The 18,238-nt window shown below is 61.1% G+C and overlaps 2 protein-coding genes across 2 annotated transcripts; both read right to left on the bottom strand.

Moving 5' to 3' along the window:
• Positions 1 to 1,198: 1,198 nt before the first annotated feature.
• On the bottom strand, positions 1,199 to 4,586 carry CD300C (CD300c molecule). Its single transcript, XM_062216206.1, is given in 5 exon segments — positions 1,199 to 2,078; positions 2,081 to 2,130; positions 3,194 to 3,293; positions 3,574 to 3,900; positions 4,381 to 4,586. Coding segments are annotated over 5 exon segments (645 nt in total). The 5' UTR covers positions 4,472 to 4,586; the 3' UTR covers positions 1,199 to 2,001.
• Positions 4,587 to 7,145: 2,559 nt separating this feature from the next.
• On the bottom strand, positions 7,146 to 16,998 carry LOC133776906 (CMRF35-like molecule 6). The gene is made up of 8 exons (XM_062216205.1): positions 16,825 to 16,998; positions 16,013 to 16,342; positions 14,597 to 14,696; positions 13,453 to 13,537; positions 10,080 to 10,129; positions 9,278 to 9,492; positions 8,898 to 8,997; positions 7,146 to 7,833 (listed from the first exon to the last, which is right to left on the bottom strand). The coding sequence occupies exons 1-8, from the start codon at positions 16,913 to 16,915 to the stop codon at positions 7,704 to 7,706; spliced, it is 1,101 nt and encodes a 366-aa protein (XP_062072189.1). The 5' UTR covers positions 16,916 to 16,998; the 3' UTR covers positions 7,146 to 7,703.
• Positions 16,999 to 18,238: the final 1,240 nt, after the last annotated feature.

Below are 18,238 nucleotides of genomic sequence, written 5' to 3'. Positions count from 1 at the left end.
GCTGGGAGCGCCACTGCAGGGCAGCTGGGAAATGTGGATAGTGTTGAAGCAGACGGAAGAAAGAAAGTGGATCATCCCTCAGTCTAGACACAAAGGTCACTTATAGGCAGCTCAAGGACTTACATGTGAAAGGGAAATTTAAAAACGCTTAGAAGATAATGCAGGGGAATATTTTTAAAATTTGGGGGTGGGTATCAATAATGTCTTTAAAAGAAGATTTATTTTATATATCTGAAAGGCAGAGTTAGAGAGCAGGGTAAAGAGATAGAGAGTGGTCTTCCCTCTGCTTGTTCACTCCCCAAATGGCTGCAATGGTCAGAGCTGGACCAGGCAGAAGCCAGGAGTCAGGAGCTTCATCCAAGTCTCCCACATGGATGCAGGGGCCTAAGGACCTGGCCCATCCTCCACTGCTTTCCCAGGCCATAGGCAGGGAGCTGGATGGGAAGTGGAGCAGCCAGGACTCAGCCCGACACCCATATGGGATGCTGGCGCTGCAGGTGGTGGCCTAAGCAGTTACACCACAACACTGGCCCCAGGTACAAATAGTTTCTTAAGCAGTTGCAAAAAGTATGAACCATAAAGGAAAATACTGAATAATTGGCTACAGGAAATTAAAAACCAATTTCCCAAAAGATTTCAAGAAGATGACAAGCTACGAGAGTGTATTCAAAGCCCACAGACTAACGAAGGCCTTGCCAAGAGTTCCTGCAAACGCCCGAGGGAAACTCGCACAACAGAAACAGAGGGCGGGGCCGGGCTATGGCCCAGTGGGTGAATCCCCCGTCTGTGGTGCCGCATCCCACATGGGTGCCGGTTCGAGTCCTGGCTGCTCCACTTCTGGTCTAGCTCTCTGCTATGGCCTGGGAAAGCAGTAAAAGATGATCCAAGCGCTTGGGCCCCTGTGCCCCTGTGGGAGACCAGGAGGAAGCTCCTGGTTTTGGATCAGCCCAGTTCTGGCCATGGCAGCCATAGGGGACTAACCAGAGGATGGAAGACCTTTCTCTCTGTCTCTACCTCTCACTGTTTGTAACTCTACCTCTCACATAAATAAATAAAATCTTATTTATTTAAAAAAAAAAAGAAATAAATGGAAGACCAGATAGACAATTCAGAAACGATGGATCCAGGTGGCCAACTAACTGTGGAAGGGGCTTCAATCCCAAGTGTCTGTGAAATGAAAATGCAAATGACATGCAAATGACGACACAGAGATTCCATTTCTTCTGCCCTCAGTGGAGGAGGCTGGGGAGGCTAACAGGGTTGGGGCGAAGGGCCTGGGGGTGGCAGGGGCGGCTGCTGCGGTGACTTTGGGAGACAGTTTGGGGTTGTGTCCCCGGGGAGCTGCCTGAGCAGCACAGCAAAGCGTGGCCATGGCACTGGAGTCTGGGGAGGCACCTGCACTCCAGAAGCCGCGAACACCAGGGACCCAGGGGGCCATGTGCTTAAGGACGTCCTTAAGAATGTCGTAATAGTCGCCACCAACAAGGAGGGGAGGACAAAGAAAAAGAAGAAAATGGCCGAATGCCACCGACAGAAGGACAGACGAGTGTCAGTGCGTTCATGCACAGAGCACAGAGCTTGCAAAGGAACGGCTCAGCCACGACCCTCCCAGGGGCAACGCGGATGAGCACATCCCAGCCCTCAGGAACGAGGCTGGGTCCTCTCCTCTCCGCACAGTTCCAGAGCCAAGGAGGCTGAAGGACACGCCCTGGACATCCCCGTGTGCCTCCTCCTCTGGCAGAACCCAGGCAGTGCAGACCCCGGAATTCCGCAGAGCTGTGCAGGGGACGGGGCTCCCGTGCTGTGCGAGCCGCTGTGGCGCGCAGGGCGAGGCGTCCCCCAGGCCATCGCGGTTACAGGCACCTCGCGTGTGTATTGGGCGCCTTCGTCTCTGTGAGGTTCACTGGCAGGTTAGGAAAAGCAGAGAGCGTTCTGATGGAAGTCTGGATCCTTCTGGTCCCCAAGGGCCTCCGTGGCGTCCCGGCTGTGCGCTCTTCCAGCTCAGCTGACTTGGCCTCGCCCAGGGCCCCGCTGTGGCCGGTTCACCCACAGGACAGCAGCCAGCATGGCCAGGAGCGGGGCAGCTTCAGGAAGACCAGCAGCAGGCCGTGGACGCTGCCGAGCAGGGACCTGCAGGGGACGCCAGGACACAGTGACTCACCTGCCACCAGGGAGGCCCCGCTGCCCTGTGCTTCCCTCCTGTCTCTGCGGCTCAGGTCCTGTGTCCTCTACACTCCAGGACAGGACCAAACCTGGACGGGGCAGCCCTGGGCAAGGACCAGGAGCCGCTGACTGCCAGCCAAAGACTTGCCCTTGAACTTCGGCTGGTAGACGTGAGGACAGGCAATGCCATGGCAGGGCTCCAGGGCAGTGCTGCGGCCAGGGGGTCCCTCCACTCCCCACATGAGGGCCCCTCCTCCTGGGATGCCGTGGTTAGTGCCAAGCTGTTGCTGTTTCCCGGGTGCCCCGCCCAAGGCAGCACTTCCCCTGATGGAGGGGCTGGTGTGGTGTTGCTCAGGCCAGGAGCGAGGGCCTGCCCTGCGCATGTGCTGCGGGAACCTTGGCACCTGATGGTGGGGAAGGAGGAATGAACGGCCCAGCTCGGGTTGGCTGGGCCTCAGAAGGTGGGGTTGGTCAACGTCAGATGACACCGGTGACCAGGTGTAGGGGCGGAGGGAGGCAGAGGGGAGAGAACACCCAGGTCCCAGCCCCCCACCCCACAGCAGCTGCTCCTGTGCAGCCCAGCCAGCCCTGAAGGCTCCTGTACAAGACACTGGCTCTCTCTGCACAGGGGTGCCCGGGACTCCTGACTCCTGGGTGCCTGACCCCCGACCCTGCAGGTCACTCACACGACCCCTGTGCTGGGCGAGGCTGCCAAACAGCAGCTCAGCAGCCCCGCCCACTGCCCCCACCTTCAGTGCCGCCATCTCTCCAGGCTGCCAGCAGAAACCACAACTCCCTGGCTCATTCCCGTGGGACTGCACCCCGCAGGTCAGAGCCCCCGTCCGAGCGGGAACCGTGTCCCCGTGCTCACCGCTGTGTAGGGCTGAGAAGAGGGTCCCGCCCCAACTAGGACCTTCTCAGTGAAGCGTGGGACCCTGAGTCCAGGAAGGGCTGGGAGGAGGGAGACACAGCCCCACCCCCCCGGAGGAGAAGCCCCCAGGAGGCACAGACCCAGACGCGGGCCCCTTACCGAGGGTGTGGGCTGGGGTCAGGGGGCTTCTCTCCGGTGTGTGCTGGCCGGGTCATCACAGGGACTGTCGAGCCTACGTAGCTGGGGACTGTGGTCGGGGCTGTGGGTGAAGCACAAGTCAGCAGGGGGCCCTCCCTGGGTCTCCATCCCACAGGCACAGCTCTGACTCCCACACACCAGGGCCCCCAGGGTGGGAGGGACGGATAGCCCGGAGCCAACTGGTCCCATGGCACAGCCAGGCCTGACCCAGGGTCCTGGGCCCCTCTCTGGTCCCAGGGCCAGGTGCTCCAGGGCCCGTGTGCTCTTTCAGCTTGGCGAATGGACCTGAGCACCTGTGGAAAGGCACGCGGCAGCCCTGGCGCTGGGACAAGGGGACTCACCCGGGGACACGAAAACCAACAGAAAGATTTTCTCCTGCTTCCATGGCTCATCCACTCCACACTGGTATGTGCCCGCGTCCTTCCCGCTGAGGTTCTCCAAGGTCACGGTGAAGGTGAGGTTTGCAGGATGGTCCCTGATGGACACTCGGCCGCTCCGCGCTTCTACCTCTGGCGGTTTCGTCCTCACGATCTCCCCCCCTTGCAAACATGGGTGCCTGCACCAGAATTTGGCCAGAGTCCTCTGTTCTTCCTCATATCTGCACTGCACGCTCAGGGATCCCCCCTCGGTGCCTCTCACAGTGATGGGGCCGCTCAGACAGAAACAGCCTGGAAGACACAAGCCCGAGTCCTGGGCCCTCCCAGGCAGTCACATGTGGGTTAGGGTTGCTGAGGGCCAGCGCTGGAAAACAGCTTGCCCCTGCACCCGAGTGTGGATTTGGGGGTGGGTAGGAATGCAGAAGTGACCACACAGCCGGGAAGGACGGGACCCCGGAAAAACCTTCTATGTGTGTCTGTGTGTGTGTGTGTGATGGGCTGGAACTGCATGTCAGGCTGTATGATCAGGCCAGTAACTTTCCAAGGCACCCCTCTTCCTGAGTGCTGACTCTGCAGTGGGTGTTGGGGGTCTTGCCTACCTGGATTGGGCCCTGCAGCCCACCTGTCACCTGTGGGCAGGAGCTGGAAGCCCTTCAACCTCCCGCCCTCCCTCCTCAACCCCACCACCCTCTCTTACTCTCTTAGCTGATCCTTCCTCCAGTCCCGTGCAGCCCCTGCCCCTCCGTCCTGGTCCAGGCCCGGCCCACCCACCTTGAACAAGCAGGAGGAGCAGCGCAGGAGACAGCCACACAGCCCTGCGCCTGGAGGGCGTGTCTCCAGCACAGGTGTCACCGGCAGCCATGCCAGGCCCAGGCAGGAACAAGTGGAGCCTTGTCACAGAGGCAGAATGTCCACGGCCCCACTGGGCTCTTCCACCCTCTCTACTTTCTGGTCCGGCCTCGGGTCTGCCGCTAGAACTGGATGGATGCTGGTGATGAGAGACAGCAGGTGGCGAGAGACAGCAGGCGGCGAGAGACAGCAGGCGGCGGGGACTCAGAGTCCTGGGCTCCCCTCACTCCCCGTACAGGGCAGGGCCAGGGCTGTGTGTATGGATGCAGCTGCTGGTCTCAGGGCCCCACACACACCCTGCAGAGCCCGCTGCACTGTTTCCTCCTTCTTGGGACCTCCTCCCCTCTGTGATATGTAACTTCCTGTGGTCAGTAGGGGTCAGCCCTTGGGGTGCAGGCCAGACCTGTCCCTCCTCTCTAGTCCCCGTGGTGACACCAAAGGGCTGTGTCCACCCCACCGGCTGTTCCACAACGGCCACCAGAGGCCCGACCCTCGGGGCTCCTTGGCAATGGCTGATGGACCATGGTGCTCCTGGGCGAGGGTACAGCGTAACTGAACAAAACCGAGGAGGGAGAGAGTGGGTGGACAGAGGCCGTGTTAGCTGAGCAGTGGGAACTCGTGAGCCCTCCCTCCGTGTCGCACCTGTGACCTTTCTCAGACTAGTGTCCTCGGCTGAGATGGAACCTGGGCTCTGAGGACGTTCCCTGCAAGGCTGCAGCCAAGAGAGGAGGACGGTCTCCCTCGTTCTGGTACACCGCGGCGGACAACGCCCCTCGGAAACACCGGACAGGGAAGCGCCCAGACCACACCAGGGGCGTCAGGTGGCCCCGACGTCTGAGCTGTCCCTGCTACCAAGGGACCCCCAGCCACAGCCCCTCTGCGACATGATCCCTGCTGGGGTGCAGCTGCGTGGAGGCAGCCCCATCTCACTGCGCGTCCCGTCCTGGGCCCCTGGTCACCGTAGCCGTATAATTGGGGTAGTTCTCTTTAGAGCTGCTATGATTCTCATTTTGGCCCAATGAGCTATCAGAGGGACAGGATGGCAGGAAGCTGGGCCCCTCCCCCACGGCGGTGCAGGCTAGAGCAGCACCACACCCCCAGGATGTGGGGGAGATGGATGACCTACCTCAGGATCTATGGATGGGGCCGGCGCTGTGGTGTAGCGGGTAAAGCCGCCACCTGCGGTGCGAGCATCCCATATGGGCGCCAGTTTGACGCCCTGTGCTCTACTTCTGATCCAGCTCCCTGCTAATGCGCCTGGGAAAGCAGTGGAAGATGGCCCAAGTCCTTGGGCCCCTGCACTCCCATGGGAGACCCAGAAGAAGCTCCTGGCTCATGGCTGTTGGGCCATCTAGAAGTGAACCATGGATGGAAGATGGATGACCTCTCTGTCTCTCTGCCTCTGCCTCTCTGTAACTCTGCCTTTTTTTTTTTTTAAGAACACTAATTCTTACATTAAGATTATTTATTTCTTTATTTATTTGAGAGGTAGAGTTACAGACACAGTGAGAGGGAGACTGAGAGAGAATTCTCTTTCCATTGGTTCACTCCTCAATGGCCGCAATGGTTGGAGCTGCACCGATCTGAAGCCAGGAGTCAGGAGATTCATCCAAGTCTCCCATGTGGATGCAGGGGCCTAAGGACCTGGGCCATCCTCCACTGCTTTCCCAGGCCACAGGCAGGGAGCTGGATTGGAAGTGGAGCAGCCAGGACTCAGCCCGACACCCGTATGGGATGCGGGCACTGCAGGCGGTGGCCTAACCATTACACCACAATGCTGGCCCCGGGTACAAATACTTTTTAATCAGTTGCAAAAAGTATAAACCATAAAGGAAAATACTGAATCATTTGCTACAGGAAAGGGAAACCCATTTCCCAAAATTTCCATGAAGCTGACACTCTAGGAGAGTGTATTCAGAGCCGCAGACTAACGAAGGACTTGCCAAGAGTTCCTGCAAACGCCAGAGCAAAACTCGCACAACAGAAACAGAGGGCGGGGCCGGGCTGTGGCACAGTGGGTGAATCCCCCGTCTGTGGTGCCGCATCCCACATGGGTGCTGGTTCGAGTCCCGGCTGCTCCACTTCTGGTCCTGCTCTCTGCTATGGCCTGGGAAAGCAGAAAAAGATGATCCAAGCGCTTGGGCCCCTGTGCCCCTGTGGGTGACCAGGAGGAAGCTCCTGGTTTTGGATCAGCCCAGTTCTGGCCATGGAAGCCATAGGGGACTGAACCAGAGGATGGAAGACCTTTCTCTCTGTCTCTCCCTCTCACTGTCTGTAACTCTACCTCTCAAATAAATAAATAAAATCCTATTTATTTAAAAAAAAAAAGTAATAAATGGAAGACCAGATAGACAATTCAGAAACGATGGATCCAGGTGGCCAACTAACTGTGGAAGGGGCTTCAATCCCAAGTGTCTGTGAAATGAAAATGCAAATGACATGCAAATGACGACACAGAGATTCCATTTCTTCTGCCCTCAGTGGAGGAGGCTGGGGAGGCTAACAGGTTGGGGCGAAGGGCCTGGGGGTGGCAGGGGCGGCTGCTGCGGTGACTTTGGGAGACAGTTTGGGGTTGTGTCCCCGGGGAGCTGCCTGACCAGCACAGCAAAGCGTGGCCATGGCCCTGGATTTGGGGAGGCGCCTGCACTCCAGAAGCCGGAACACCAGGGAGCAGGGGCACATGTGCTTAAGGATGTCCTTAAGAAGGTCGTAATAGTCGCCACCAACAAGGAGGGGAGGACAAAGAAAAAGAAGAAAATGGCCGAATGCCACCGACAGAAGGACAGACGAGTGTCAGTGCGTTCATGCACAGAGCACAGAGCTTGCAAAGGAACGGCTCAGCCACGACCCTCCCAGGGGCAACGCGGACGAGCACATCCCAGCCCTCAGGAACGAGGCTGGGTCCTCTCCTCTCCGCACAGTTCCAGAGCCAAGGAGGCCGAAGGAGACGCCCTGGACATCCCCGTGTGCCTCCTCCTCTGGCAGAACCCAGGCAGTGCAGACCCCGGAATTCCGCAGAGCTGTGCAGGGGACGGGGCTCCCGCGCTGTGCGAGCCGCTGTGGCGTGCAGTGCGAGGCGTCCCCCAGGCCATCACAGTTACAGGCACCTCGCGTGTGTATTGGGCGCCTTCGTCTCTGTGAGGTTCACTGGCAGGTTAGGAAAAGCAGAGAGCGTTCTGATGGAAGTCTGGATCCTTCTGGTCCCCAAGGGCCTCCGTGGCGTCCCGGCTGTGCGCTCTTCCAGCTCAGCTGACTTGGCCTCGCCCAGGGCCCCGCTGTGGCCGGTTCACCCACAGGACAGCAGCCAGCATGGCCAGGAGCAGGGGCAGCTTCAGGAAGACCAGCAGCAGGCCGTGGACGCTGCCGAGCAGGGACCTGCAGGGGATGCCGGGACACAGTGACTCACCTGCCCCCAGGGAGGCCCCGCTGCCCTGTGCTTCCCTCCTGTCCCTGCGGCTCAGGTCCTGTGTCCTCTACACTCCAGGACAGGACCAAACCTGGACAGGGCAGCCCTGGGCAAGGACCAGGGGCCGCTGACTGCCGGCCGAAGACTTGCCCTTGAACTTCGGCTGGTAGACGTGAGGACAGGCAATGCCATGGCAGGGCTCCAGGGCAGTGCTGCGGCCAGGGGGTCCCCCTCCACTCCCCACATGGGGGCCCCTCCTCCTGGGATGCCGCGGTCAGTGCCGAGCTGTTGCTGTATCCCAGGTGCTCCCGCCCAAGCAGCACTTCCCCTGATGGAGGGGCTGGTGTGGTGTTGCTCAGCGCCGGGAAGGAGGGCCTGCCCTGCGCATGTGCTGCAGAAGCCTGGCACCTGATGGTGGGGAAGGAGGAATGAACCACCCAGCTCGGGTTTGCTGGGCCTCAGAAGGTGGGTTGGTCAAAGTCGGATGACACCAGTGACCAGGTGTAGGGGCGGAGGGAGGCAGAGGGGAGAGAACACCCAGGTCCCAGCCCCCCACCCCACAGCAGCTGCTCCTGTGCAGCCCAGCCAGCCCTGAAGGCTCCTGTACAAGACACTGGCTCTCTCTGCACAGGGGTGCCCGGGACTCCTGACTCCTGGGTGCCTGACCCCCGACCCTGCAGGTCACTCACACGACCCCTGTGCTGGGCGAGGCTGCCAAACAGCAGCTCAGCAGCCCCGCCCACTGCCCCCACCTTCAGTGCCGCCATCTCTCCAGGCTGCCAGCAGAAACCACAACTCCCTGGCTCATTCCCGTGGGACTGCACCCCGCAGGTCAGAGCCCCCGTCCGAGCGGGAACCGAGTCCCCGTGCTCACCGCTGTGTAGGGCTGAGAAGAGGGTCCCGCCCCAACTGGGACCTTCTCAGTGAAGCGTGGGACCCTGAGTCCAGGAAGGGCTGGGAGGAGGGAGACACAGCTCCACCCCCCCAGAGGAGAAGCCCCCAGGAGGCACAGACCCAGACGAGGGCCCCTTACCAAGGGTGTGGGCTGGGGTCAGGGGGCTTCTCTCCGGTGTGTGCTGGCCGGGTCATCACAGGGACTGTCGAGCCTACATAGCTGAGGGCTGTGGTCGGGGCTGTGGGTGAAGCACAAGTCAGCAGGGGGCCCTCCCTGGGCCTCCATCCCACAGGCACAGCTCTGACTCCCACACACCAGGGCCCCCAGGGTGGGAGGGACGGATAGCCCGGGGCCAACTGGTCCCATGGCACAGCCAGGCCTGACCCAGGGTCCTGGGCCCCTCTCTGGTCCCAGGGCCAGGTGCTCCAGGGCCCGTGTGCTCTTTCAGCTTGGCGAATGGACCTGAGCACCTGTGGAAAGGCACGCGGCAGCCCTGGCGCTGGGACAAGGGGACTCACCCGGGGACACGAAAACCAACAGAAAGATTTTCTCCTGCTTCCATGGCTCATCCACTCCACACTGGTATGTGCCCGCGTCCTTCCCGCTGAGGTTCTCCAAGGTCACGGTGAAGGTGAGGTTTGCAGGATGGTCCCTGATGGACACTCGGCCGCTCCGCGCTTCTACCTCTGGCGGTTTCGTCCTCACGATCTCCCCCCCTTGCAAACATGGGTGCCTGCACCAGAATTTGGCCAGAGTCCTCTGTTCTTCCTCATATCTGCACTGCACGCTCAGGGATCCCCCCTCGGTGCCTCTCACAGTGATGGGGCCGCTCAGACAGAAACAGCCTGGAAGACACAAGCCCGAGTCCTGGGCCCTCCCAGGCAGTCACATGTGGGTTAGGGTTGCTGAGGGCCAGCGCTGGAAAACAGCTTGCCCCTGCACCCGAGTGTGGACTTGGAGGTGGGTAGGAATGCAGAAGTGACCACACAGCCGGGAAGGACGGGACCCCGGAAACATCTTGTGTGTGTGTGTGTGTGTGTGATGGGCTGGAACAGCATGTCAGGCTGTATGATCAGGCCAGTAACTTTCCAAGGCACCCCTCTTCCTGAGTGCTGACTCTGCAGTGGGTGTTGGGGGTCTTGCCTACCTGGATCGGGCCCTGCAGCCCACCTGTCACCTGTGGGCAGGAGCTGGAAGCCCCTCCATCCTCCCGCCCACCCTCTACAACTCCACCACCCTCTCTTACTCTCTTAGCTGATCCTTCATCCAGTCCCGTGCAGCCCCTGCCCCTCCGTCCTGGTCCAGGCCCGGCCCACCCACCTTGGACGAGCAGGAGGAGCAGCAATGGAGACAGCCACACAGCCCTGCGCCTGGAGGGCGTGTCTCCAGCACAGGTGTCACCGGCAGCCATGCCAGGCCCAGGCAGGAACAAGTGGAGCCTTGTCACAGATGCAGAGTGTCCACTGCCCCACTGGGCTCTTCCACCCTCTCTACTTTCTGGTCCGGCCTCGGGTCTGCCGCTAGAACTGGATGGATGCTGGTGATGAGAGACAGCAGTTGGCGAAAGACAGCAGGCGGCGAGAGACAGCAGGCAGCCGGCACTCAGAGTCCTGGCTCCCCTCACTCCCAGTGCTGGGCAGGGCCAGGGCTGTGGGTGTGGATGCAGCTGCTGGTCTCAGGGCCCCACACACACCCAGCAGAGCCCTCTGCACTGTTTCCTCCTTCTTGGGACCTCCTCCCCTCTGTGATATGTAACTTCCTGTCTTCAGAAGGGGTCAGCCCTTGGGGTGCAGGCCAGACCTGTCCCTCCTCTCTAGTCCCCGTGGTGACACCGAAGGGCTGTGTCCCACCCACCAGCTGGACCAAAACGGCCGCCAGGGGCCCGGACCTCGGGGATCCTTGGCAATGGCTGATGGACCATGGTGCTCCTGGGCGAGGGTACAGCGTAACTGAACAAAACCGAGGAGGGAGAGAGTGGGTGGACAGAGGCCGTGTTAGCTGAGCAGTGGGAACTCGTGAGCCCTCCCTCCGTGTCGCACCTGTGACCTTTCTCAGACTAGTGTCCTCGGCTGAGATGGAACCTGGGCTCTGAGGACGCTCCCTGCAAGGCCGCAGCCAAGAGAGGAGGACGGTCTCCCTCGTTCTGGTACACCGCGGCGGACAACGCCCCTCGGAAACGCCGGACAGGGAAGCGCCCAGACCACCCCAGGGGCGTCAGGTGGCCCCGACGTCTGAGCTGTCCCTGCTACCAAGAGACCCCCAGCCACAGCCCCTCTGCGACATGATCCCTGCTGGGTGCAGCCTGTGTGGAGGCCAGCCCCATTTCACCGCGCGTCCCGTCCTGGGCCCCTGGTCACCGTGGCCATATAATTGGGGTAGTTCTCTTTAGAGCTGCTAGGATTCTCATTTTGGCCCAATGAGCTCTCAGAGGGACAGGATGGCAGGAAGCTGGGCCCCTCCCCCACGGCGGTGCAGGCTAGAGCAGCACCACATCCCCAGGGCTGTGGGGGAGATGGATGACCTCCCTCAGGATCTATGGATGGGGCCGGCGCTGTGGTGTAGCCGGTAAAGCTGCTACCTGCGGTGCGAGCATCCCATATGGGGGTCAGTTTGAGGCCCTGTGCTCTACTTCTGATCCAGCTCCCTGCTAACGTGCCTGGGAAAGCAGTGGAAGATGGCCCAAGTCCTTGGGCCCCTGCACTCCCATGGGAGACCCAGAAGAAGCTCCTGGCTCATGGCTGTTGGGCCATCTAGAAGTGAACCATGGATGGAAGATGGATGACCTCTCTGTCTCTCTGTAACTCTGCCTTTTTTGTTTTAAAGAACACTAATTCTTACATTAAGATTATTTATTTCTGTATTTATTTGAGATGTAGAGTTACAGACACAGTGAGAGGGAAAGACTGAGAGAGAATTCTCTGTCCATTATTTCACTCCCCAATGGCCGGTATGGTTGGAGCTGCACCGATCTGAAGCCAGGAGTCAGGAGATTCATCCAAGTCTCCCACGTGGATGCAGGGGCCTAAGGACCTGGGCCATCCTCCACTGCTTTCCCAGGCCACAGGCAGGGAGCTGGATTGCAAGTGGAGCAGCCAGGACTCAGCCCGACACCCATATGGGATGCTGGCGCTGCAGGTGGTGGCCTAACCATTTACACCACAATGCTGTCCCCGGGTACAAATACTTTTCAATCAGTTGCAAAAAGTATAAACCATAAAGGAAAATACTGAATCATTTGCTACAGGAAAGGGAAACCCATTTCCCAAAATTTCCATGAAGCTGACACTCTCGGAGAGTGTATTCAGAGCCACAGACTAACGAAGGCCTTGCCAAGAGTTCCTGCAAACGCCCGAGGAAAACTCGCACAACAGAAACAGAGGGCGGGGCCGGGCTGTGGCACAGTGGGTGAATCCCCCGTCTGTGGTGCCGCATCCCACATGGGTGCCAGTTCGAGTCCCGGCTGCTCCACTTCAGGTCCAGCTCTCTGCTATGGCCTGGGAAAGCAGAAAAGATGATCCAAGCGCTTGGGCCCCTGTGCCCCTGTGGGAGACCAGGAGCAGGCTCCTGGCTCCTGGCTCCTGGTTTTGGCTCAGCCTAGTTCTGGCCATGGCAGCCATAGGGGAGTGATCCAGAGGATGGAAGACCTTTCTCTCTGTCTCTACCTCTCACTGTCTGTAACTTTACCTCTCAAATAAATAAATAAAATCTTATTTTTTTAAAAAAAGTAATAAATGGAAGACCAGAAGAGACATTTCACACAGGATGCGATCCAGGTGGCCAACTAACTGTGGAAGGGGCTTCAACTCCCAAGTGTCTGTGAAATGAAAATGCAAATGACATGCAAATGACGACACAGAGATTCCATTTCTTCTGCCCTCAGTGGAGGAGGCTGGGGAGGCTAACAGGGTTGGGGCGAAGGGCCTGGGGGTGGCAGGGGCGGCTGCTGCGGTGACTTTGGGAGACAGTTTGGGGTTGTGTCCCCGGGGAGCTGCCTGAGCAGCACAGCAAAGCGTGGCCATGGCCCTGGAGTCTGGGGAGGCACCTGCACTCCAGAAGCCACGAACACCAGGGACCCAGGGGGCCATGTGCTTAAGGATGTCCTTAAGAAGGTCGTAATAGTCGCCACCAACAAGGAGGGGAGGACAAAGAAAAAGAAGAAAATGGCCGAATGCCACCGACAGAAGGACAGACGAGTGTCAGTGCGTTCATGCACAGAGCACAGAGCTTGCAAAGGAACGGCTCAGCCACGACCCTCCCAGGGGCAACGCGGATGAGCACATCCCAGCCCTAAGGAATGAGGCTGGGCCCTCTCGTCTCCGCACAGTTCCAGAGCCAAGGAGGCCGAAGGAGACGCCCTGGACATCCCCGTGTGCCTCCTCCTCTGGCAGAACCCAGGCAGTGCAGACCCCGGAATTCCGCAGAGCTGTGCAGGGGACGGGGCTCCCGTGCTGTGCGAGCTGCTGTGGCGCGCAGTGCCAGGCATCCCCCAGGCCATCGCGGTTACAGGCACCTCGCGTGTGTATTGGGCGCCTTCGTCTCTGTGAGGTTCACTGGCAGGTTAGGAAAAGCAGAGAGCGTTCTGATGGAAGTCTGGATCCTTCTGGTCCCCAAGGGCCTCCGTGGCGTCCCGGCTGTGCGCTCTTCCAGCTCAGCTGACTTGGCCTCGCCCAGGGCCCCGCTGTGGCCGGTTCACCCACAGGACAGCAGCCAGCATGGCCAGGAGCAGGGGCAGCTTCAGGAAGACCAGCAGCAGGCCGTGGACGCTGCTGAGCAGGGACCTGCAGGGGACGCCGGGACACAGTGACTCACCTGCCACCAGGGAGGCCCCGCTGCCCTGTGCTTCCCTCCTGTCCCTGCGGCTCAGGTCCTGTGTCCTCTACACTCCAGGACAGGACCAAACCTGGACAGGGCAGCCCTGGGCAAGGACCAGGGGCTGCTGACTGCCAGCCGAAGACTTACCCTTGAACTTTGGCTGGTGGACGTGAGGACAGGCAACGCCATGGCAGGGCTCCAGGGCAGTGCTGCGGCCAGGGGGTCCCTCCACTCCCCACATGGGGGCCCCTCCTCCTGGGAAGCCGTGGTCAGTGCCGAGCTGTTGCTGTTTCCCCTATGCCCCGCCCAAGGCAGCACTTCCCCTGATGGAGGGGTTGGTGTGGTGTTGCTCAGGGCCGGGAGCGAGGGCCTGCCCTGCGCATGTGCAGCAGAAGCCTGGCACGTGATGGTGGGGAAGGAGGGATGAACGGCCCAGCTCGGGTTGGCTGGGCCTCAGAAGGTGGGGTTGGTCAAAGTCGGATGACACCGGTGACCAGGTGTAGGGTCGGAGGGAGGCAGAGGGGAGAGAGCACCCAGGTCCCTGCCCCCCACCCCACAGCAGCTGCTCCTGTGCAGCCCAGCCAGCCCTGAAAGCCCTCTACAAGACACTGGCTCTCTGCACAGGGGTGCCCGGGACTCCCGACTCCTGGGTGCCTGACCCCCGACCCTGCAGGTCACTCACACGACCCCTGTGCTGGGTGAGGCTGCCAAACAGCAGCTCAGCAGCCCCGCCCACTGCCCCCATCCTCAGTGCCGCCATCTCTCCAGGCTGCCAGCAGAAACCACAACTCCCTGGCTCATTCCCGTGGGACTGCACCCCGCAGGTCAGAGCCCCCGTCCGAGCGGGAACCGAGTCCCCGTGCTCACCGCTGTGTAGGGCTGAGAAGAGGGTCCCGCCCCACTAGGACCTTCTCAGTGAAGCGTGGGACCCTGAGTCCAGGAAGGGCTGGGAGGAGGGAGACACAGCCCCACCCCCCCAGAGGAGAAGCCCCCAGGAGGTACAGACCCAGACAAGGGCCCCTTACCGAGGGTGTGGGCTGGGGTCAGGGGGCTTCTCTCCGGTGTGTGCTGGCCGGGTCATCACAGGGACTGTCGAGCCTACATAGCTGAGGGCTGTGGTCGGGGCTGTGGGTGAAGCACAAGTCAGCAGGGGGCCCTCCCTGGGCCTCCATCCCACAGGCACAGCTCTGACTCCCACACACCAGGGCCCCCAGGGTGGGAGGGACGGATAGCCCGGGGCCAACTGGTCCCATGGCACAGCCAGGCCTGACCCAGGGTCCTGGGCCCCTCTCTGGTCCCAGGGCCAGGTGCTCCAGGACCAGGTGGCTCCTTCTGCTTGGCGGGGGCATCTGAGCACCGGTGGAAAGGCACGCGGTGCCCAGGCCTGCCCAGCCACACCCTCTTGCTCAGGGAAGCACATGGCGATGTCCACTCTGCAGACCGATCTGGCCGGGCCCTGGCCGTGAGCAGGCAGAGCAGGGACAGTCAGATGGAGCCACGCTGTCTGTGGAACCTGGGATCTACCCAGACCTTGGCCCTGAGCAGGTCCCGGACCACCCTGTCCCAGGGGCCAGAATGACCAGGAAGAAAGATCTAGAGAAAGTGGACCGTGGGGGAAGGGCAACTTCTCCGGAAGTCAGCAGGACAAAAGACGTTCCCGTCAGCCCCTGCGCCCCGAGTGCGAGTTCTGCTCCCTGCTCTTCCGTGTAGACAACATGGGAGCCAGAGGGCGCCTCCCACGGCCAGAGACCAAGGAGGGAATCAGAGAGGCCGGGACAAGGTCAGCAGATCCAGAAGGAAACACAGCTCCTCGTGGGTGCGCTCAGACAGGCGGCATCCCATTAGGGAGCGTGAGCAGCCCCCGGGTAGTCATCGCCCCAGACCCGCTTCGCACCCCTCCATCCCCTCTCCCCGGGGAGCAGCCACTTTCAGGGCTGTCTGGGTTCCCCCACGGGACAGTCTGGTGTAAGAGTGGGGGAGCGCACACAGCAGCCTGGCTCCTCCTGCTGCCCCCTGGTGGCCGCTGCCAGGCTGGCTGCTGGGATTGGGGGTGGCAGGTGCAATGCAGCAGGGCCCAGGTAGGGCAGCCTTGGGGGGAGGGGAGCAGTGCACTCAGGTTCCTTCCCCGCAGGGAGGCTCCCAGAGACAGGGCCAGGGGAGATGGGTCTCGTCAAGCCAGGAGGGCAGCAAAGACCCGGGGACCCTGGCCACGCCCACCAGCATCCCAAGAAGACTTGGGCCTGGGGCAGTGAGGTGGAGCATCAAGAAGGGGGTGAGACCACAAGGAGCCAGTGGGCTCCCTCTCCCCTCACAGATAACAACACAAGCACAGAGGGTCCTGAGCACCGGCCCCAACCTCACCTCCATCCCACGCTCTCCTTAGGGAGGGAACGGGCAGACCCGGCCTCAGGCAGCCCTGGCACAGGGGCGAGGGGACGCACCCGGGGACACGAACACCGTCACCAGGAAGTTGGTGTCTAGCCTCAATGGCTCATCCACTCCACACTGGTATGTGCCCGCGTCCTCACTGCTGAGGTTCTCCAAGGTCACGGTGAAGGTGAGGTTTGCAGGATGGTCCCTGATGGACACTCGGCCGCTCCGCGCTTCTACCTCTGGCGGTTTCGTCCTCACGATCTCCTTCCCTGGCCAACACGGGAGACTACACCAGAATTTGGCCAGAGCTCTGTGCTTTTCCGCGTAGCGACACTGCACACTCAGGGATCCCCCCTCGGTGCCTCGCACAGTGCTGGGGCCGCTCAGACAGAAACAGCCTGGAAGACACAAGCCCAAGTCCTGAGACCTCCCCAGGCAGTCACGTGTGGGTCAGGGGAGCTGAGGGCCAGCGCTGGAAAACGGCTTGGCCGCCACCCCCGAGTCTGGAGTTGGGGGTGGGCTGGGAATGCAGAAGTGTGCACACAGCCCGGTAGGGCGGGACCCAGGAAACATCTTGTGTGTGTGTGTGTGTGTGTGTGTGATGGCTGGAACAGCATGTCAGGCTGTATGATCAGGCCAGTAACTTTCCAAGGCACCCCTCTTCCTGAGTGCTGACTCTGCAGTGGGTGTTGGGGGTCCTGCCCACCTGGATCGGGCCCTGTAGCCCACCTGTCACCTGTGAGCAGGTGCTGGAAGCCCCTCCATCCTCCCGCCCTCCCTCCACAACCCCACCACCCTCTCTTACTCTCTTAGCTGATCCTTCCCCCTCGCCCCGTGCAGCCCCTGCCCCTCCGTCCTGGTCCAGGCCCGGCCCACCGACCTTGAACAAGCAGGAGGAGCAGCGCAGGAGACAGCCACACAGCCCTGCGCCTGGAGGGCGTGTCTCCAGCACAGGTGTCACCGGCAGCCATGCCAGGCCCAGGCAGGAACAAGTGGAGCCTTGTCACAGAGGCAGAGTGTCCACGGCCCCACTGGGTTCTTCCACCCTCTCTACTCTCTGGTCTGGCCTCGGTTCTAACGCTAGAGCTGATCGGAAGCAGGCGGCGAGAGACAGCAGGCAGCGAGAGACAGCAGGTGGGGAGAGACAGCAGGCGGCGAGAGACAGCAGGCAGCGGGCACTCAGAGTCCTGGGCTCCCCTCACTCCCCGTACAGGGCAGGGCCAGGGCTGTGGGTGTGGATGCAGCTGCTGCTCTCAGGGCCCCACACACACCCAGCAGAGCCCTCTGCACTGTTTCCTCCTTCTTGGGACCTCCTCCCCTCTGTGATATGTAACTTCCTGTCTTCAGAAGGGGTCAGCCCAGGGGTGGAGGCCAGATCTGTCCCTCCTCTCTAGTCCCCGTGGTGACACCGAAGGGCTGTGTCCACCCCACCGGCTGTTCCACAACGGCCACCAGAGGCCCGACCCTCGGGGCTCCTTGGCAATGGCTGATGGACCATGGTGCTCCTGGGCGAGGGTACAGCGTAACTGAACAAAACCGAGGAGGGAGAGAGTGGGTGGTCAGAGGCCGTGTTAGCTGAGCAGTGGGAACTCGTGAGCCCTCCCTCCGTGTCGCACCTGTGACCTTTCTCAGACTAGTGTCCTCGGCTGAGATGGAACCTGGGCTCTGAGGACGCTCCCTGCAAGGCCGCAGCCAAGAGAGGAGGACGGTCTCCCTCGTTCTGGTACACCGCGGCGGACAACGCCCCTCGGAAAAGCCGGACAGGGAAGCGCCCAGACCACCCCAGGGGCGTCAGGTGGCCCCGACGTCTGGGCTGTCCCAGCTACCAAGGGGCCCCCAGACACTGTCCCTCTGCGACATGATCCCTGCTGGGGTGCAGCTGCGTGGAGGCCAGCCCCATCTCACCGCGCGTCCCGTCCTGGGCCCCTGGTCACCGTGGCCGTATAATTGGGGTAGTTTTCTTTAGAGCTGCTAGGATTCTCATTTTGGCCCAATGAGCTATCAGAGAGACAGGATGGCAGGACCTCCCCCACGGCGGTGCAGGCTATAGCAGCACCACACCCCCAGGGCTGTGGGGGAGATGGATGACCTCCCTCAGGATCTATGGATGGGGCCGGCGCTGTGGTGTAGCGGGTAAAGCTGCCACCTGCGGTGCGAGCATCCCATATGGGCGCAAGTTTGAGGCCCTGTGCTCTACTTCTGATCCAGCTCCCTGCTAATGCGCCTGGGAAAGCAGTGGAAGATGGCCCAAGTCCTTGGGCCCCTGCACTCCCATGGGAGACCCAGAAGAAGCT

Source organism: Lepus europaeus, chromosome 18 (genome assembly GCF_033115175.1).
Source record: "Lepus europaeus isolate LE1 chromosome 18, mLepTim1.pri, whole genome shotgun sequence".
NCBI classification, from domain to species: domain Eukaryota; kingdom Metazoa; phylum Chordata; class Mammalia; order Lagomorpha; family Leporidae; genus Lepus; species Lepus europaeus.
Note: the sequence above shows the minus strand (reverse complement) of the source record. Positions and strands in the feature narration are given on the sequence as shown.

Excerpts from the sequence above, each read along its gene's own strand:
- LOC133776906 (XM_062216205.1), bottom strand. The coding sequence starts at position 16,915 with ATGGCTGCCGGTGACACCTGTGCTGGAGACACGCCCTCCAGGCGCAGG. Across the intron at positions 16,343-16,824 it reads GCTCCTCCTGCTTGTTCAAG|GCTGTTTCTGTCTGAGCGGC; the intron begins GTCGGTGGGCCG and ends TGTGTCTTCCAG. Across the intron at positions 7,834-8,897 it reads GACCCCAGCCCACACCCTTG|GTCCCTGCTCGGCAGCGTCC; the intron begins GTAAGGGGCCCT and ends CATCCCCTGCAG.